Source organism: Capra hircus, chromosome 4 (genome assembly GCF_001704415.2).
Source record: "Capra hircus breed San Clemente chromosome 4, ASM170441v1, whole genome shotgun sequence".
Lineage (NCBI taxonomy): Eukaryota > Metazoa > Chordata > Mammalia > Artiodactyla > Bovidae > Capra > Capra hircus.
In genome coordinates, this window is record NC_030811.1 from 17,599,046 (window position 1) to 17,621,297 (window position 22,252).

General features: G+C 39.0%; 1 protein-coding gene across 1 annotated transcript in view; it reads right to left on the reverse strand.

The window, feature by feature from the left end:
• Positions 1-21,460, reverse strand: part of UBN2 (ubinuclein 2) — a 67,001-nt gene extending 45,541 nt beyond the window's left edge. The window contains exons 1-3 of the mRNA XM_018046884.1: positions 20,751-21,460; positions 15,592-15,684; positions 1,865-1,966 (exon numbers count right to left, since the gene is read on the reverse strand). Of these exons, the coding sequence (XP_017902373.1) occupies positions 1,865-1,966; positions 15,592-15,684; positions 20,751-21,221 (666 nt within the window). The 5' untranslated portion in view covers positions 21,222-21,460. The remainder of the gene's footprint in view (positions 1-1,864; positions 1,967-15,591; positions 15,685-20,750) is intronic.

Below are 22,252 nucleotides of genomic sequence, written 5' to 3' on the forward strand. Positions count from 1 at the left end.
AACTAGGTGGGGAGATAGGGAGGGAGATGGGAGGGAAGTTCAAAAGGGAGGGGAAATATGTATTCTTATTGCTGATTCATGTTGAGGTTTGACAGAAAACAACAAAATTTGGCAAAGCAATTATCCTTCAATAAAAAATTAATTTAAAAAAATTTTAATGCTATTTATGTAAGCCTGAGTACATGCAATGTTCATTTATATATGGCCATGGCTGAGTTTCCTCTTGGGTTATTTAGAATTGAAAATCTACTTTACATAGAGTGTTCACATCAATACCATTGCTCTATACTTGCTTTATGCTTTTCGATGGGCCTCCCTGGTGGCACACTGGTAAAGAATCCACCTGCAGGAGCACTAGGAGAGATGAATTCGATCCCTGGGTTGGGAAAATCCCCTGGAGAAGGAAACGGCAAACTCCTCCAGTATTCTTGCCTATGAAATCCTATGGACAGGGGAACGTGATGGGCTACACGGTCCATGGGATTGCAACAAGCTGGACACAAATGAAGCGACCGAGCACCCACGCAGGCTTTGCAGCATGCCATTATCTTGAGTCCCAGAGGACATAATGCTGCTGGGCAAGTCAGTCGTAACAGAGAGAACTGAGTGATGCTAGAATAAAAGACTTGCTCCTGGTCCACAGTGAATTAGAAAACAAGTGGAGTCGAGAATCCAGGACTTTTGACTTCAATGTCAAATCAAAGCCAAAACTCTTTGCGACCATTCCATGCCCAAACCTACAAAAAGGCTGACAATCTTTTTGGTAACACAAAGTCCTCTCAACTCCAAAGGACACTGTCAACATTTTACTTCTACAGAGTAGGTTTGCAAACCAGTTTATGTCAGGAAACCAAAGTAACACAGGAGTACGACAGGGTACGTATGCCTCGTGCTGAAGTCCTTCCTATCCCTTTCCTACCACTACATGCCTTGTCATCCTCTATACAACCAAGCACTGTAGTAACAGGAAAAAGAGGTACTAATTTGTGGGTAGTCTAACAGCCACCTTAGTGTAACCTTCTGTATATTCTAAGTAGTCACTACACAGTGCAGGGGATATCATAATGCAGGGATTAGATTATTCCAGCACACTGAGAAGAATGTAAGGACATACAACTTACCAACCCCTAAACACGACATGCCTTTATTTATTTGCTACGTGACCAATGCACTGTTATAGTCATGAAATGCTCTCCTAAATTCCTCTTCCTTTTATAAGAGAAAGAAGATTCCAGGGGGAAAGCTGTAGGGCTTCATCAAAACAGGCTGTGATGAAGGATAGCATTCAACTATCACCACTGTAGTAAGGATTGGCAGCAATAAAACCATGAAGCACAATTTCAAGGTATTTGCCAGATTAACTACAACCCAGCAGCCCCAGTCTTCAAAATCTCATGGTTCTGATCTGGAAGGAGTTTCAAAACACACCTTCCCTTGGGAACATTGATTAAAAACTCAAGATGGAAATATTCTCTGATCAATAAATCCCACTACTAGAAACTTAACCTATACATATAATTTTAACTATAATTATCTTACATACATACTCAAGTACACAAAGAGAAGTATATACTACTGATGGCTCAATTACCTGTAAGCACATAAAACTGGAAACTTATTTTTTCCTTTGGTTACACTATGCAGCTTTTGGGATTTTAGTTTCCCAACCAGGGATCAAACCCAGGCTCCGACCCAGAAAGCACTGCGTGCTAACCAGTGGAATGCCAGGGAATTACCAAAACTGTAAATGATTTAGACATACATCAAAAGGGAATTAGTAAAAACACTTGCTGAAACATTTACTTTGAATTCCACTACCCAAATAAACAAAGAAGTGCTATTATATTAAAGACAAATTACTCACAGCCTCTGAGTTATCAATAAACGGATCTGTCTCATCATAGCCAAAGCCTATATCGATTAAATCTTGTAGCCGATCCCTCCGGTGTTTACGGGGCTTCCCACCCTGTGAAGAACAGATATGTTAGACTGAATCAGTACTCATGTTGTTTCCATAAAATTATAAAATACCTGTCAGAAGAATCTGCAAATGACTTCTGTAAATAATACCCCTCAGGAGGTTGAACTTAAATCCCCTCACATCTTGAACGAAAGCTATACTTAGGGACTCGCTTCCAAAGTAAGTTTGAAGTGAAAAGCCTGGCTAACGTTGCTCAGCCACATGATCGAGGTTAACACCAACAGTGGTAAGTCATATTGATACAGCATTACTCTTGACACGAACAGACACAAATGGCACTTAAACTCTGCAATCTTCCTTTCAAAAGCCCGTCACCTCAGTTATAGGTTAACCACGAGATAAAATCACGACAAACGGAACCACAAGAAAAACACCAAACTCAACTGAGAGACATTCTTACAAGTAAATGACCAGTATTCCTCAAAGTGGTCAAGATTACAAAAAACAAGAAAAATCTGAAAAACTGTCATAGTCTAGATAAGCTTAGAGAGACAGAAAAACGAAATGTGATCTGCTCTCCTGCCTGGCATGCAGGCACTAAAAAAACGACATTAGGGGGAAATAAGCAAATCTTGAATAAAATGCAGTATCAATTAATAATAATGAACCAAAGTTGGTTTGTTACTTGTAACAAGTCTGCTATACAATCATAAGATGTTACAGGGAAGAGTGGGTGAAAACTATATGAAAATTCTTTATATTTTCAACTTTTCTGTAAATCCAAACTATTCTTAAAAGTATTTTTAATGTCCTAGAATTAATTATACACATAGACATATAAGAAAATAAAAAATGAATGCATGGAGAAACTGGTGAAATCTGAATAAGATCTATAGTCTAGTTAACTGTATTGTGCCAATGCCAATTTCCTAGTTTTGGTAACTATAGTTAAGCCACTGAGAAAAACCAGGTCAAACCTGCTGTGAAGCGGGAGTGGGGAAAAGGAGGCTCAGAAAGCAGAGAGAAAACCATCAGTGCTAAGGGTGCTGCCTGCCCACATGCCACCAATGAGTGAGAATGAGCCCTTGTAGAAGCTGTAACACGTGAGACCCAACTCTCCTATGGTTTGTATTTCCACAGTGCACATGTCTCTCAATGCACAGTTCATTTCACCATTTCTTCCACCGGTGAAAGATGGCTGAGTTTTCTGCAACATGGCTCTTAAATGAAAGCAAATTACTTCATCTATTTCCATGTGAAGAAATGGTGATCTCTTCCAGTGATCACATGAAAAAAAAAAATTTATGATGAACTTACTGAGAAATGTCTCCAACATAAAACCATTTCCTTTTTAGGTAATTTTGTAAGGTAATTCTGACTAAATGCTATGTTTGTATTGCATATTAATGTTAAAAAAAACCTACCCCCCATAACTATGACGCCATTGTATGCTTTTCATTGAATAAAACCGTTACAATACCATCACCAGCGAGAGTGTCATTTTGGTTTGAAATAAAGTAGTTGCTCACGTTTTCATATTTTACCAGTTTTAAAAACAATTTGGAGACCAACACAGAGTGGAAACCCTTTTATTTTCCTGGATAAGATGACTGAGTTCAGTTCAGTACAGTCGCTCACTTGTGTCCAACTCTTTGCGACCCCATGGACTGCAGCATGCCAAGCTTTCCTGTCCATCACCAACTCCTGGAGCTTGCTCAAACTCACGTGCATTGAGTCAGTGATGCCATCCAACCATCTCATCCTCTGTCGTCTCCCTTTCCTCCCACCTTCAATCTTTCCCAGCATAACGGTCTCTTCAAATGAGTCCGTTCTTCACACCAGGTGGCCAGTGTTGAAGCTTCAGCTTCAGCATCAGTCCTTCCAATGAATATTCAGGAGTGATTTCCTTTAGAATTGACTGGTTTGATCTCTTTGCAGTCCAAGGGACTCTCAAGAGTCTACACCAACACCACAGTTCAAAAGCATCCATTCTTCAGTGCTCAGCTTTGTTTATGGTCCAACTCTCACATCCTTACATGATCACTGAAAAAACTATAGTTTGACTAGATGGACCTTTGTCATCAAAGTAATGTCTCTGCTTTTTAATATGCTATTAAGGTTTGTCACAGCTTTTCTTCCAAGGGGCAAACGTCTTTTAATTTCATGGCTGACAATCACCATCTACAGTGATTTTGGAGCCCAAGAAAATAAAGTCTGTCACTGTTTCCATTGTTTCCCCATCTATTTGCCATAAAGTGATGGGATCAGATACCATGATCTTCATTTTCTGAATGTTGAGTTTTAAGCCAGCTTTCTCACTCTCCTCTTTCACTTCCATCAAGAGGCTCTTTAGTTCTTCCTCACTTTCAGCTGTAAGGGTGCTTTCATCTGCATATCTGAGGTTACTGATATTTCTCCCGGCAATCTTGATTCCAGCTTGTGCTTCATCCAGTCCAGCATTTCTCATGATGTACTCTGCATATAAGTTAAATAAGCAGGGTGACAATATACAGCCTTGATGTACTCCTTTTCCAATTCAGAACCAGTCTGTTGTTCCATGTCCACTTCTAACTATTGCTTCTTGACCTGCATACAGATTTCTCAGTACAAACAGTATGTACAGTATGAAAAGGCAAAAAGATAGGACACTGAAAGATGAACTCCCCTGGTCAACAGGTGCCCAATATGCTACTGAAGATCACTAGAGAAATAACTTCAGAAAGCATGAAGAGACAGAGCCAAAGCAAAAACAACAATCAGTTGTGGACATAACTGGTGATGGAAGTAAAGTACAATGCTACAAAGAGCAATACTGCATCAGTGAGTAAGTTCAGTTGCTCAGTTGTGTCCGACTCTTTGCAACCCCATGTACTGCAGCATGCCAGCCCTCCCTGTTCATCACCAACTCCAGGAGTTTATTCAAACTCATGTCCACTGAGTCAGTGATGCCATCCAACCATCTCATCCTCTGTTGTCCCCTTCTCCTTATGCCTTCAATCTTTCCCACCATCAGGGTCTTTTCAAATGAGCCAGTTCTTCACATCAAGTGGCCAAAGTATTAGAGTTTCAGCTTCAACATCAGTCCTTCCAATGAATATTCAGGACTGATTTCCTTTAGGATGGACTGGGTGGATCTCCTTGCAATCCAATGGACTCTCAAGAGTCTTCTTCAACACCATAGTTCAAAAGCATCAATTTTTCTGTACTCAGCTTTCTTTATAGTCCAACTCTCACATCCATACATGACTACTGGAAAAACCACAGCCTTGACTAGATGGACCTTTGTTGGCAAAGTAATGTCTCTGCTTTTTAATATGCTGTCTAGGTTGGTAATAGGAACCTGGAATGTTAGGTTCATGAATCAAGGCAAACTGGTAGTAGTCAAACAGGAGATGACAAGAGTGAGTATCGACATTATAGGAATCAGTAAATTAAAATGGACTGGAATGGGGGAATTTAACTCAGATGACCATTATATCTACGACTGAGGGCAATTCCTGAGAAGAAATGGAGTAGCCATCATGGTCACTGGAGAGTCCGAAACGCAGTACTTGGATGCAATCTCAAAAACGACAGAAGGATCTCTGTTCCTTTCCAAGGCAAACCATTCAATATCACAGTAATCCAAGTCTGTGTACCAATCAGTTAAGCTGAAGAAGCTGAAGTTGAATGGTTCTATGAAGATCTATAAGGCCTTCTAGAACTAACACCCAAAAAAGATGTCCTTTTCATTATAGGGGACTGGAATGCAAAAGTAGGAAGTCAAGAGATACCTGGAGTAACGGTCAAGTTTGACCTTGGAGTACCAAATGAAGTAGGCCAAAGGCTAACAAGAGTTTTGCCAAGAGAACGTACTGGTCATGGCAAACACCCTCTTCCAACAACATAAGAGAAGACTCTATACATGGACATCACCAGATGGTCAATACCAGTCAACATCAGTCCTTCCAATGGAATATTCAGAACTGATTTCCTTTAGGATTGACTGGTTTAATCTCCTTGCAGTCCAAGGGACTCTCAAGAGTCTTCTCCAACATAGTTCAAAACCATCAGTTCTTCAGCGCTCAGCTTTGTTTATGGTTCAACTCTCACATCCATACATGACTACTGGAAAAACCATAGCTTTTGTCGGCAAAGTAACGTCTCTGCTTTTTAATATGCTGCCTGGGTTTGTCATGTTATTTCCTCATATTAATCCTCCATTCATCCTGCCAAATATCATCTAACATTTCTAAAATATCATTTCGTATCATTTCCTTGCTCAAAATACTTCAGAAGCATCCTATTACAACATAAATCCAAAACTTACTATGGCATTAATTAAATGCCTTCTATATGCTAACTCAAAACTACCTTTCCAACTTTTTTCACTTGAGCACTTTAATCCACTTAGTTTATATACCCACTCTCCTCCCAAACATGCTAGCTTATCTTTCCTCATGCTTTCCCCTTACACCTCTCTGAATACTCCCACCCTTTACAGCTTAGCCCAAGTTGTAAAGCTTTTCTCCTAGATGTTTTCCACTCAAAATCACAATGATCTTTTTCTGCTCTCCTAATATATTTTTTTGTCTAGGCACAATTAGTTGCCTAAAAAAGATTTATCTAGGGAAAACTTGAAAAACAAATAGGTTCTATTTTAATGAGCACAATGAGACTTATGCATAAGTCCAGTAACTTACGCCTAAGTAGAGAGATTTAGGAACATTTAAGTCTAGTCAAAGATACCAGTAATTACCACTGAAAATGATAGCTGTTATGAACACCAGCTCTGAGTCCCTATTATATTCAGTAAAATGGTTAAATAAGTAAATGTGACACTTGTTAATGATAGCAACCAAAATGGCTAATGCTTTACCTAACAGTATTAATCAAACTAAAATGCCTCTAAAAATAGGATCTTAGAAGTATAAGGATTTTACCAAGCTCCTATTATAGCACCATAACAATGATAAAGGTATAAATTATATATACTATGACAAATCTATTCAATATGAACAGCCATTTTAAAACAACGTGGTAGAAGACTATTCAATAATATAGAAGGTAATAAGAACAATTTACCAAATGTTATGTATAGTTCAGGCTATTCACAGAAAAAGTAATGCTGATGTTCACTAAGTATCTGGAAGTGCTCAACCTAACTGGTAATCACAGAGACAACATTAAAAATAACAAGTTGTTCATTCAACTATCATACAAATGGAAGGATTTAAGAAAAACATAACAATATACATCTATAGATATATATATAGCTTTATATATAAAATCTTGAAGAATTATAATCAGTGGATAACCATGGTTATTACCAGTGTGGAAGGGATATAATTGGAAGTACCAGTGAAGAAAGACTTTGGCTTGCAGGATCTCAGTTCCCCAACCAGGGACTGAATCCAGAACTACAGCAAAGAAAAGTCTGGAATCCTGACCTCTAGGCCACCAGTGAAATTTCTTTTTTTTTTAATCTACAAATATTAAAATTCACCTATAGAAACTCAAGACAGATTGGCAAAGGACTGTATTATCATGTCTTTCCTACTAGGCCTATTTGGAACTGCTCTCTTGTCCAGTATCTTTAGCAAAAATACTCCTCAGAAGCATCAAAGCCTTACCTGATAAGTTGTCTGGCCTCCTGCAGTTATATTGTTTACATAGTAAATGCATCTTAAAACAACACAAATTTTATTTTCCAAATTTTAAAAAGCCTTATTTTGCTACATCTAAGACGAAGAAATCCCTTTAAATCTATTCCTGGAGGGCACTAGTTCACATACCATAACTCAGAAAAAAATGGTTTACGAGTCATTAGTACCTGCTTAACCTAATAATCAGTGTTTCAAGCCAAGGAAGCCCAATGATACTGGAACACCAGAACGGAAAACAAACTTACAGGACCACCTATTGCCTCCAAGTTATAATAACCCTAGAAGGCTCTTGAGAGTCCCTTGGACTGCAAGGAGATCCAACCAGTCCATTCTGAAGGAGATCAACCATGGGATTTCTTCAGAGGGAATGATGCTAAAGCTGAAACTCCAGTACTTTGGCCACCTCATGCGAAGAGTTGACTCATTGGAAAAGACTCTGATGCTGGGAGGGATTGGGGGCAGGAGGAGAAGGGGATGACAGAGGATGAGATGGCTGGATGGCATCACGGACTCGATGGACGTTACTCTGAGTGAACTCCGGGAGTTGGTGATGGACAGGGAGGCCTGGCGTGCTGCGATTCATGGGGTCGCAAAGAGTCGGACATGACTGAGTGACTGAATTGAACTGAATAACCAACTTTCATTGATTACCTACGCAAGACAGAAGCATGATACTGCCAAGACTCCAATTGATAACCGAGAAGAAAGTATCTCCTGGTCACACAGATAGTTGTTGCACCCCTATCACAACCTTATCTTCCACCTTTACTAATTTCCTTAACCTACCAACAGAAAAGGGTAGAGATTCAAGTCAGTGGAAAGTCAGTCAAGAGCTGACTTAACAACACAGAAACAGTATACTCAGATTTCTATAATCACCACTTATGGATTCAGAACCTTTCTCCCAAATACCCTAAAACTGCTGATTCTCAACTGTTCCTATGGGATCTAAAGAAGATGAAGAGAACTTATTTAGCTTAAACAGGCCAAGGACTTAAAAGGGCATGTCATGGCAAGCAATCAGAATTGTTAACTGCAATAAAGAAACTATTATTTGAGGGGAGAATTCTCTCTTGCCCTTTGAAAAACCACACCCATCAGACTGCTTTAAAAGGCTATTATTTTACATTTTTATTGTATTTGCAGTTCCACACTATTACTGGTCAAAAGAACTTAAATACACTAGCGCTTTGTAAGTAGAACTCATTTTGTGGTAGTATTAACAAGCTCGCCCAAACTGTTTTACCCAAAGTCCTACCAACTTGATCCTTAGGGACAAGATCTAGTATAAGGCCAAAACAAATATAGGAAAACCAGCCCAGGACGTTCTCAAGGAAGCTTGAATGCCTCAGCAAGTATGGATGATGATCTAATAATATGAAGAGCAGAGAGAATTTTTAAAATTCCCAGACAGGGCACATAAATGCTTTCTGATATCCACTTATATCATTCTCACAGTTGAGGATACTTTTCGAACTTATAATTATTTTAAGTACAAAAATATATTTCATTTCAACTCAGTTTAGTATATACTATGAAGAAGCCAATTTCATTGAAAATTAGTTATGCCAAGATATTACCATTTTTTAAAACATAATTGAACAAAATCAGTTTTAAAAGCCATACCAGAAGAATGACTTTTTATGTACTTTTTTATTAAAAAGTATTAACTCTACTTCATCAAATGCCTTACTTATAAGACTTGCTCATAACTTTTAAACCGTCAAATCTACCCCATCCTCTCTTTTAAAATAAATATGAAGCTACTTAAGGGTTCAGAAAGTCCAAAATCAAAGCATCAGAGGTGGGATTCAAAATCTATGTGGTATAATAAGCAGATTTTAAAGTCACGATGTGATTTTATAAAGGCCAATAAATGCCTGGCAGAATATATGTCTTCCTGTTTAGAGAGTCATTGAGATTCAAATAGTTTTAACTGCAAGGTATCAGATATTGGGTTGAGCACTTTCCTTTAGATTGTTGAATTTATATCCAGTTCTAGGACAGCATGATCTTTCAAGATGCTGGGGTAAGAGAGTGAGGAAAATCACTAAAACAAATCTTCCAACCACCAACTGTCATCCTATGGCCTTGCAGGCTTAGAGAGCAAGTCTATACCCATCAAACCAAACTTCGTTCCATGCTCTAATCTAGAGTATACATGGCCTCAGAAAAACATACACAACCTAGAAATATCTAAAAACTGAACTGGAAAGTACTATACATATTTAGCCTCAACATGTGGAGCCTTAAGACTGGGAATGAGGAAAGTTATGGTGGTCTCTTTAAACTGTCTTCTACTTCCTGCCTACAATAACCAATAAGACAAATGTCAAATGTCAAAACTTGGACTTAGCTATTTATTATGAGTGTACAACAACCATTTTGATATATTCTAGGTAGAAGTAAGTGCTGAATACTTATGTTGCCCTTTTTCCAAAAAATAATTTAGCAACTGCTGCTGAATGCAGACTGTCACATACTGAGGAAATACATACTGTGGAAAATTCTTCAAGAGATGGGACTACCAGAGCACCTGACCTGCCTCCTGAGAAATCTGCATGGAGGTGAAGAAGCAACAGTTAGAACTAGACATGGAACAACAGACTGGTTCCAAATTAGGAAAGCAGTATATCAAGGCTGTATATTGTCACCCTGCTTATTTAACTTATATGCTGAGTACATCATGCAAAATGGCGGGATGGATGAAGCACAAGCTGGAATCAAGACTGCCTGGAGAAATCAATAACCTCAGATATGCAGATGACACCACCCTTATGTCATAAAACGAAGAGGAAGAGATTCTTGATGAAAGTGAAAGAGGAAAGTGAAGAAGCTGCTTAAAACTCAACATTCAAAAAACAAAGATCATGGCATCCGGTCCCATCACTTCATGGCAAATAGATGGGGAAACAATGGGAACAGTGACAGACTTTATTTTCCTGGGCTCCAAAATCACTGCAGATGGGGACTGCAGCCATGAAACTAGAAGACGCTTGCTCCTTGGAAGGAAAGCTATGACCAACCTAGACAGCACATTCAAAAGCAGAGACATTACTTTGCTGACAAAGGTCCATCCAGTCAAGGCTATGGTTTTTCCAGTGGTCATGTATGGATGTGAGAGTCGCAAACAGTTGGACATGACTGAGAGACTGAACTGAACTGACACACTGTCACATTTTTTGACAAGTAATGTAGCTAGAAATATGACAGACAATAAAAATAGGATGGAATGGGGGAAAAACACAAACCAATCATTCAATACAGGGTTCTATACGCCCCATAATTTCTGTTATCACTGCTTTTCAACTACCAAAGCTGTCTCAGTCCTTCTATCCACAAGCAACGGCTGCAGGATAAAGTGCATCCTATACTCCACAGGCAGCCTTCCCTTCTCCCTTAGGTGGTCACCTGCTCCCCCTTCACATAACTCCTCTCCAGCACAAGTAACAGCTATATATACTAAAGACCACAAAAAGCCCACAAACTGGCCTCACAGGCTTTCCAACAAATCACAGAATTTATCACTAACATCTCTCTTGTACCCAGCCACATCTCAGTGCATCCTATTTTCTCCTTATCTGGAAATCCCCAACTGAGTTTAGCTTGCCCAGTTCTCTGAATCTTCATACAAATACATGCTTCATCATAGTAGAAATGGTATAGGCTCCTATGTGTACCACCAGCCACCCTGCTCACAGAAGAGAAAGAGCAGAATGTAAAAAGTAGATGAATTGACGAGTTAAATGGATTAGGAAAAAAAAAAAAACAGCGAACCAAGTACACAAAGGTCTCAAACAAAAGCTTGAGAGCCAAATATGGCCCTCTGATATATTTTGGCTAGCCTGGGAGGTGTTTTAGTTAGAAGCCAACATTCAAAAGTAAGAATAATAGAGTAAAATGCAGATTTCAGCATTCTTTGGAGAAATGGAAAGATTTGGCAACCCTAAGGCCAAATTCCTGCAAAGTTAACAAAGGCTGGAACCCAGCAGCAGTGTCCCCTTTTAGATAGGGCATGTGCTGTCTGTCCCCTGTTTGGAAGAATTCCCCACTTCCAGTGTCCATCAGATTTGCTTCACTGATTGATCACGGCACAACTGAGGACATCTGAATTTGCTACTCCTGAATTTCAAACACTAAAATAACTATAGGACAGTATAAACTATAGGGCAATAATACCCCATTTGTTGTTTAACCGTACTCTTTTTGTGAGAGCCTAGATTTGGAGAAGATCTCTTCTCCCAAGTCACTGTTGGCCAATAATTTTTCTTAAAGGGCTCCAAATAATCTGTTGTGGTCTGTAAGAAGACACAACAGTTAAGAAGAATATGTAACAAGTGATTGGAAGACCAAAGATAAAGGCTACATGGAACAGAATGCCTGAAGGAAAAGATCAAAATCAGTGGGGCTGTCAATTAAGAGGTTAAAACCACACAGATGTTTATGTACAAAGAATTTATGACATGTACAGAATAAAGCAACTCTCCACAAGAATGATAAGCTTTAATTTCTGTTTTATCCAATGAAGTAATTCTCTGCATAGATCTAGCCCTCTGGGTAATCAGGAGGCCAGGTTAATATATCTGCCTAAAAGAGAGAGAAAAATATTGGTGTTTTAATGTCTTTTTTTGCAAAATTAATCTGTTACTTGCTATTTCCTGAAATAAATTATTTTTCAGAGAAAAGAATGATATGTTTAAGTGACTAAACAGCATTTTGCATTTAGATAGCACTTTAAACATCAACAATCTATTTTTCATCTTATGCTGACAAAACTTTTGTGTTATAAAGTTGACTAAGCAGACCTTACTTTCCCCTCACACATACTAAAGCACAAAAAAGCCAAGAGGTTTCACTAAGGTAACCCAGCTAGTTATGGCAGAGAAGATTAGAATGCAGCTTCATTAAATCATAACCCTGGGTTCTTTCCACTACAACCCACTGCTACTGCCGCCTCTCATCCAGTGTAAGCCTACAAAGGGTGGAAAGGAGGTTCAAAGGATCCATTCAAGTCTCTAAAATTCCTCCCAATTTTAAGAATGAGACTGGCTCTTCTACTCAATTTTAGGTCCCCAAAGGAGAGTCATTCATTTCCACAGACACTGCATTTGTGTGTCATATATGTTTTGTCTTCCCAATTATTTTTAAAGTTTCTCCAGGAGGCGGCAAATAACAAGATTCTTTGTATGTCCAACATAAATACTCAAATATTTATTATTTATATACAGAATTTAACAAATTATCTCCATCTCTTGTTACAAGAAACAAAAGGTCAGAAATAACCTTAAGTGATTGTCAGAAATAATGACAAGGACATCTAAGTTATATTACTTAGGGGGAAAAAAAGTAAGAAGAAAAGGTAGCTAGGGATACAAGTTTTATTTGTGTTTTATAAACCTCAAAAGGTTTATAAGTCATCTTTTTGTCATATGCACAAAAAGTAATCGAACTTTGGTGGGTTAACATTTTGCAAATATCTAAAAGATTTTCTTTTAGTTAAAATATAAATATACATATGGTACTTATATAAACAATTGTCATATATGTATAAATATACATATAGACATCTGCATATACTGTCTTTAAACACCAATAAAAATCTGCTGTTTAAGAGTGATCTTTTGTGGAGCCTGGAGCCTAGAGCTGGACAAGATATCTTCTCACAGGTCACTTAAGAGTCTGACGATTTTCTTAAAAGGTTCCAAATAACTTGTAATAATATGCATACTTAACATTCACTGTTATGATATTCATGGCATGCTTTTAGATCTATGTACATAAAACCTTGATGAGGCAGAATATTTTAAATCTCTACTTAGAATGAAATAAAAGAGTCAGCAGTCAAAATAAAAAACTAGAGAAGAAATATAGTCCATTAAATTCAATGATAACAAGAGCAACATTTTATCCTTGCAAAACGACAGTGCTTGAGTATATCCTAATCACATAAAACAATTTTACACAACAACCAACTTCTTCTGGACACTGGTTTTTCTATGCCAAGAACTATCTAAAAGATCCCCAATAAGATTTAATGGAAACTATGAGGTTCCTTCCTTATAGGATATGCTGGGAATCTTCCATTTCCAAAGGGCAATTGTAACCCTTGGTTTTATAACCCATGGGGGAAAAAAACATTTTAATAAGAGTATTAGAGGGAGCAGAAACTAATAATTGAAACTCCTAATTTGATAATACTGTATATACCAAAAATATACATGCATAAATGTTTTGACCTAAGAAGTCCCCTTCTAGGAATTTGTTCTACAGATAAACTTGAAGAAGTATGAAATGCCATGCTACTAAATTTACTATAGCACTATTAGAAAAGCAAATTTTCAGAAACAATTTTGCAATTATGTGGGGGACTAGTTAAATAAACTGTGATATTTCCATACAACGGAATACCATGCAGCTTTGAAAAAGAGAGAAAGCTCCCTTTGCCTGGATATGGAAAAAAATCTCCATGATATAGGAAATGAAAAAAGCAAAGAGCAGAATCATGTATTCTGCAATATGTGTAAAAGGGTGGTGGCAGGGGAAGGAACAATGTATAAAGATACACATAAAATATCTTTGGGAAGGACACTCAAGAACACTATTTGCCTCTCGGAAATGAGATTAGGTGGGTGGACAAGAGAATAAATGGAAGATTTTTCATTCCATACTTTTGAATTTGAACCATGTAAAATGGACTAGCTGATTAAAACACTAAATTTAACCAAAGTATTTATTAATTTGTAGAAAAATTATGGATAGGTATTTCAGGATTTATAATCTGAGAACACTGCATTATAATTAACACTGCAAATCAGTGTAACAACTTTGGCTATTCTTTCCATCAGTTCACCCCTCAAGATATTATACAGCTGCAGACTACAGAGCCAGAGAAGTGTGTGAAAAATCTGAACTTCTCAAATTTACAGGGAAGAAAACTTTGGCACAAAGAGGTTAAATAAACTCACCAATGGATACAATTAGCAGCTGGCAAAGTATGACCTAGAACCTGACCCACATTTCAAAACATTCTCATGTATTTTCCTCCCCTCAAACTGCTTCCTCATTACCACAAAGAGCCAACAAGTGTTCACCAAGATCACCAAGAAATGACAGTTACTACTACAGCCACCCTAACTGCATTTTGAAGATAACACGAACGACAGGGCTAGGGTGAGCTGATATCCTGTCTCTGTGAGATACTTTTCAGTGCTCTCAGAGGAACCACAAGAGAGGTAAGGTCTTGCTTCTCTTGGGTCAGGTCTAAGCAACAAGACAGGGGTAGTTAAAGCCATAGAATAAACATGGGAAGGGTATGGGAGGGATTTTCCAACAAAGTCAATTACACCAGAAAAATTGAGAATAACAGTAAGCAACTTCACAATCAGGAAATTCAAATTTATTTTTATATTAAAACAAATACTAATCTATTGTGGCACAGTTTATAAAATGCACATGGATTTTTAAGGTAGACAACGCACTTATAAAGAAATTTCATGCTGCTTCTGATTGATCCTGTAAGTGGCCTAGAAGGACACACATTCAAAATCTCTTAAACACTTAAGAGGCAGGAAGGCTAAGAACTACTATACCAAAGGAATTAAAGCAGTGTTCTCAATGGCAGTGGAAAGAGCAAAGGATTAAGCTAAAATAGACCTGGAAACGCAGTCTCATTTCTGCCATCAGTACATGTGACCTTAGATCAGTTATTTAACCTTAAGCACAGACCTGTTTCCTCATCTGTAAATGTGGTCAATGTCACTTACCTTGCAGTGCTGTTACAAGGATTGCAGATAATGATAAGCAAACTGCCTAAACTCCAGAAGGAGTACAAGAAATGACAGTTACTACTATAGCCACCACATACCTATCAGCATCTTTATTTGATCATCTAACCATTTATCTGGGTTCAATTTATTAGAACAAGATAATGTGAGCAATGGATGTCATAAGCCCTCCCAACCAGTCACAAGGAAAAAAAAAAGGCCCACAGGATAAAATTACCTCAGTGAAGTTTATTATACTCACATATTTCATTTCAAACTTCTTAGCCAACATTTCCACTTCTTGCCTCTCTTGATGATCATCACTGAACGGATCTTCTGTGTAAACAGGCTTTTTCTGATTCAAAGTGAATGGTAAAAGAAACAGAAGTATTAGTATTACTTCAATTAGAGTTGACTATACTTTAAAATTTAGTAAATGAGTCGATTTTTCCAAATATTAACAAATAAATTAGAAGCATTAAAAAGTAACTAAAAAACACACTGTAAATCAACTACACTTGATTTGAAAAATCCATTTTAATTTTTAAAAAATTTAAAAATTAAAAAAAAAACTAGAAAGAAATGTGAGTTTATAGCAAAAATATTTGCAGTTTTAATGGAGTCTTACACATTTTAAAGTTTTTCAACAGTTAAAAACTCAACAATTCAAATTGTCTTCAGTCACAAAATGATCTATGGTTACCCTATCCAAAATAAAAAGGCCAAAGAAACCCAAGAAAATTAGGTTAAAAAAAAAACCAAAACACCTATAACTGTACTTTGATAACTTCCCAACAAAGATTAACCAATTTGGTCAGAAATTCTTTTGCTTTTAAAAGTTTATTACAATCATCATTTAATCATCTGCCCTGAGTTAGCACTGGAATATCTGTAGCTGCTATAGCTTTTTGCTGAGGCCAAGCATAGACAAGCTCTGTATCACCTACATCCTGTCAATGAATATCCATTCAAGAAATTCATACGACTTCTGAACAAGGCAGAAAAGTTCAATAGCTACGGATTAGATTATCAAGGCTTCCTTTTAGCAGGAAGAGTTAAAATCTACTATAAAGCACAGTTCAAAACATACAGCCAGGATCCAGCATTTACCACCTAGTGATCAAAATAAACAAAAAGACACATCACATCTTTTACTTAAGCTTACTATTTCACAGACACACTTCATATATATATATAGATATAATCCAATATATTAAAAAAAAAAACAAAACAAGGAGCTACATATTATCTAATTATGAACTGACTATAAAGTTCATGGGAAAAAAAGGCTAGATGCTTTAACTAACGTACCATCTTCAAGCAGTAATTAAAATGAAAGTACAATACAGCTGAAATATTAGACACAGATTTGCCCTGAAGGTCAAGAAAAAATGTAGAAGGGATGACATTTTGCGAACTTTGAAACCAAGATATTTCATCCTGGCTATAAAGGCTGAGACATGATTAATCGAAAAATATGGACAGAATGAATACAAAACAATTCATCATACTTAGGAGGCATTAGAATGAAAGGATACATTTTAAAGCTTAAAGGAACTTTTAAATCAATTTTGAAAATTATCTATTATATTAAATAACATGTACAGTCCTTTATCCCAACAGGAGTTATCAAAGGAAAATATAAATATGACCTGAAGCAAAAAAAGCAGCAGAAAGGTGATGAAACAAGAAAGGAAAGAAACAAAACATAAACGAAAGAAACAAAAAAAGCAAGCAAGCAGAAAGGTAATGAAACAAGAAGCACTAGGCATGTTCAGGAGATAGCCTTAACATGAGATTAGAGTTACGGACAGTAAACCACCACCCTTGCCATTATAAACTGTTCCCCTTATATCACAATGGAGCCCAAATACTACATCTCACTACTGATCTGACCCATTTCTGTATGAGCAAATATAAACACACGAATAGATATTTTCAATAAGAATCACCTTATATACCATTATCAAATATTTTATATGTGGATTTTTATATGGGCAGCAAAATTAAGTCACTTATTTACTCATCAAAATCTATAAAAGTAAATTTAAGGAAACTGACTTGCTTTCAAAATTAAGGCTCTAAGCTTTACATTTTTCGGGTGAAAAGACCTAATAATTAGTAAATACCAAAATAACCGATCAACCCATAGGCAAAACTGACGCAACGATTCTTTCCTTTGATGTTAATTAACACCATTTTCAGAAGAGGTTTCATATATGTTATCCAAAATATGCAGTATGACAAATAATGGAATAACACAGAGTTCTCTGGGAACAGTATAATCACATTACCATTTTAATCATTTATTTTTATACAAAATGCTCAATTAATCATGTTTATGGAAAGACGTTTTCTGGTTAAGTGATTTTCTGGTCTACTAAGAGTTAAAAAAGGATTTCTTGTGTACCAATTCCCCTGAGCCAGAAAAGGTGAACAAATTACTCTTTCAGGATAGAGGTGATTACAATGCCTCCACCTCAACCAGGATCAATACTCCCGCAGACAAGGTTAAGGGTTTAGCTAATCTGTGTTCTGACAACTAGAGTGGGTTTTGTTTTCCGTATTTTGCCAACACCTGCTCATTTGATTATGTTTTCCCTTATAAATAAAAAGTAAGTTTAGAAAAATTCCTGACTGCATTTAGTTAATAGGGGTTTTACTGTTGTGTATTTATGAAAGATGGTTTAAATTCATCCCAGTACAGATTGTACTCACATGTAACAGGTTTTTTATACTTACATATCTATCAAGTAAAGTCTTACTGGGTAATAGCTATCCCAATATTGCAGAAAGTTTTCTTCTTTTAATTTTACAAGATCTCTTTTCCTTCCCCTGCTACACAGTATGTTGTTCAATTACAATAAGGTAAAATGAGGGCTTCCCTCATAGCTCAGTAGGTAAAGAATCTACCTGCAATGCAGGAGACCTGGGTTCTATTCCTGGGTCAGGAAGATCCCCTGGAGGAAATGGCAACCCACTCCAGTATTCTTGCCTAGAGAATTCCATGGACAGAGGAGCCTGGCAGGCTACAATCCATGAGGTCAAAATAGTCGGACACGACTTAGCCACTAAATCACCACAAAATTTAAAAACTATTTTGAAAATATTCCATCATCATTGAAAATAAACTGGACTTCTGCTGAGGGAAGAAAAACCAAAGCTGGGAATCTCTTTGCAGATTAATTCTACTGCTTACATTTTGCCTTTTCCTGGTTTCTCTTCCCAGGACTTCCTTTCATGGAAATGTGACAACTTCATTTAGAAAGGTGTTTTCTATACTTCCTTATGTAATAAATATGTTCACTGGAAATAATCATAGGAAAATCTGGCAAATATTTGTTGCAAAGGCACACTATATGTATAAACAATGGATATTTTGGTTCAGTGGAAGATGTCAAATGATATATGGCTGAATGTACAAGATAACTAGACTAATACACCACAAATTGATAGTGTAAAAGAAAAATTAAATGAATTATTCACCTTTCTTCTAGTACATGAAATTATTAGTTCTGATATTATCAAATTAATAGGGTAGGGTGTCAAAATCAACTTCATAATTAAAAGATACATATCTATTATTAGTCTATCATCCCATGAATATTATAGCATAAAGATCATAACAGAGGTCTTTGTATTTCTACTATAATTCTTTTTTTCAGTTCAACTGGGCAGGACTTTCTAAATTTATACTATATGAGTTAATTGTAAGAATTCTGTTTTTATTAAGAACTGGTACTAGCATTTGGGAAAAAGTACTAATAAGATGACATATAAGCACTCTGGGAACCAGCCGCCTCTTTGTAAAATGGGGATGAAGGTTTTTTCTCATGCAGTTCTGCTGGACTAAACTCCACAAGCCACAATTAGAACTGTGTTTAGCACACAGTGAGAAATCAGTAAATGTCATTATCATGTATTTTTTCCCCAATATAATCACCTATAATTTATGAAGTAGATTAGGGAGTACAACTGCAAGCCTTTTTTAGATTAGAAGATCAAATATAGCACAATTTTTTGGAAAAATGCTTCAGTTCAATATTCTCAAAATTCTTTGGAGGAAAAATATGTGATCACTTTATGAATAACAGGGGCACTAAAGTGAGGACAAAATGCTGTGTGGAAATGACCAAAATGATCTCTATCCTTAACAATTCATTTTGGTTGCAAACATTTAGTAATGATTCTATCACACAATAGTATTTGTAAATAATGATCAAAAGATTGGCTGGTTTTACGACAAACAAAATCTAGTGACATTGTTTAATATGCTATTTTTAAACTAAGTTATTCATTTCAACTATAAAGAAAATCGAGGATGAAAATAAAACAAGTGACTTTTGGGGTCCTGGGGTCCATTAGACGGGTGCTAAAGCAAAACCTAATAAACAGAATAGTCTCTAAACAACAGAAGAAATTGTTCTTATTACTCTTACCCCGTCATTTCCCTTTCTAGCCGACTTCTGAAGATCACCAACCAACAATACAAATTACAGCTACCAACAAGCCCCTCTTCTATCTCCATTGTTCACCAGTTCCACCAAAGGCATACCTAGGTATTTTTAATAAAGTTTTTAGAAATTCAAAGCTAACATTATTTTCATCATCCAAAAATCACAATGGCCAAGTGCAATATCCTTCAACTAGGACCAATAAACTAATGATATGTACACTCAAATAAGAATATGATGGTAAGCACCAAATGAAACGAGAGACACCCTCCCATTCAATTGCTGCACGAACACTAGAGAAAACAAAGCTTAAAAGGTTTACCAATATCAACACGAAAGAGAAAAATAAGGAACCAGATAACTAGCCCAGGTATCCTTCATTCCTAAAGTGGAATCCTTAGTCTGAAAATGTTTAGATTACTTTTAAATCCCCTTCAATTAAGAAAAATACCCCACGCTCAGAAGCACATCTCAGCGCTCACAACAACAAACAGCGACGAAGGTGAGGATGATCCTGGAGGGGTTACACAATGTCTCTGCTTCACACTGGGGGGCGTGTCCCCCAGGTTTTCTCTTCCTTTCTACCGAAACGACTGCTGGAGGTCCGCAAGCAAAACCCAACAACGCAACTTGCAGGGGCCCCAGGTTTTTTTGTAGAAGGCAGAGAGGAAACCTGAGGTTTCGAAAGGTGCAGGGGAAAGCCAGATCCGAACAGCGTCTGGAGCGGGAGCGAGAGCAGGATGCGGGGGGTAGGGGAGGATGGTCGGTGGAGCGGGTAGGAGCCTCGGCCAACCCAGGGGAGCAGAGGAAAGCACACCCGCTCGGCCCCTGCCCCTTCCAGCCACCCTCTGCAGAGACCCGAGACGCGCAAGGTGGGCGTCGGAAGGTGCAAACCACTGGGGGGAGGCGGACGGGTCTGGTCTCGAGGCTCCCGGGGTCTGGGGGATGAGGGAGGGATCTTCTGTACCCGTTGTTCTCCACACAGCAACAGCTCCGGGTAACTGAACTCCACGCAGCTCTCGTCGGTGGGATCTTTGAGCACCAGCTCCAGGCGCACCGTCTCCCTCGGCGGCCTCGGCTGCGGCTCGGCCCGGGAAGTCGACTCCCGCGGCGGGGGCGGCTGCAAGTGCAACTGCGGGAGCGGCGGTGGCGGCGGCTCGGGCCGCGGGGGCTCGCGCTGCAGCGACATGGGCGGCTCGGCGCGGCTGACCTCGCGCTGAGGGAGCGGCTTCTCCCGCGGCGGGGGCTGCGCCTCCGACCTGGGGGCAACCTCCCGCGGGGCCGGCGGCTCCGTCCGGGCCGGCTCGCGGTACGGCTGCGGTTCCAGCCGGGGAGGCTCGCGAGGATACTCGGGCTCGCGTTCGGCCCCCGGGAACTCGGCCTCGCGCCGCCTCACCGGTGACAAGCTAATAAACGCTACTCTGCGTGGCTCCGCCATCCCCACTGTTCTGGCCCTCTGCCTTCGCTCGAGCCGGCGCTCGGTTCTACACCGAGTTGTTTGCCTGCCTGCCTTTCCTTTTGCTCTCTGTAGCTTTTCTTCCCTCCACCACCCTCAGCCGTCTCCGCCGACGCCACCGTGAGTGCGGACTGTGCCCCCTTCCCCGCCACTATGTTCTGACGGGCTCCACCGCCATCGCCAGGGTCGCCGCAGCCGCCATGTTGGATCCCCCACATAAATAGAAGCAGGCCGCCGAGCGGGCGCATGCGCAGGCAGGAGACGCTCGCATCCACCGTCGTGGCTATGGCTCAGTTTTCCTCTTTTCCTCCCAACAGTCTGGAGTCCAGACAGGTCAGCGGAAGTGACATCATGGCAGGACCGGTTTCCACGGAAACAGAGACGCTGTCTGCGCCCTTCCTAAAGGGGAGGGGTCTGGGGGTAAGCGAGAAGCTTCCTGTTCGTACCTGGAAACCCGAGGGGCGCTCAGTGGCGAGCGTGGAGATGTGCCTGGGACCGACCTAGCTATGGCGCCGGGTCGTCTCTCTCTCTCTCTCTCTGTCTCTCTCTTTCTCTCTCTGTCTCTCTCTCTCTCTCTGTCTCTCTCTCTCTCTCTGTCTCTCTGTCTCTCTCTCTCTGTCTCATCTAGAGAGTTGGGGTTGTCAGCTGGTTAGTCAAGGCCAATGCGGGGAAAGAGTAGAAGGCCGCAAACACCAGCCTCGGTGTCTGCCCGCCCAGCACCCGGCTGCCCGAAATGTCAGGGGAAGAAGGGAAATGGCTAACTCCAACCTGACTCACCCTGCGGCTTCCTTGCGCAAAGCGCGGCGTTGACTCCCAGAGGCCTCCCTTTCCTAAACTGACTCCTCTTTTTTTTTTCGGTCGGACTGCGCCGGGGATTGTGTCACAGGGTCATAAAATGCCCAGTAACGTTTTGCAGTTGGGAAATTGAACCAGCCAATGAACACTTCTGGACTCATTCATAAAGTCTAAGCTGTTTAATTTACCAAAAAACCCTTCTCAACAGAGTGTGTTGG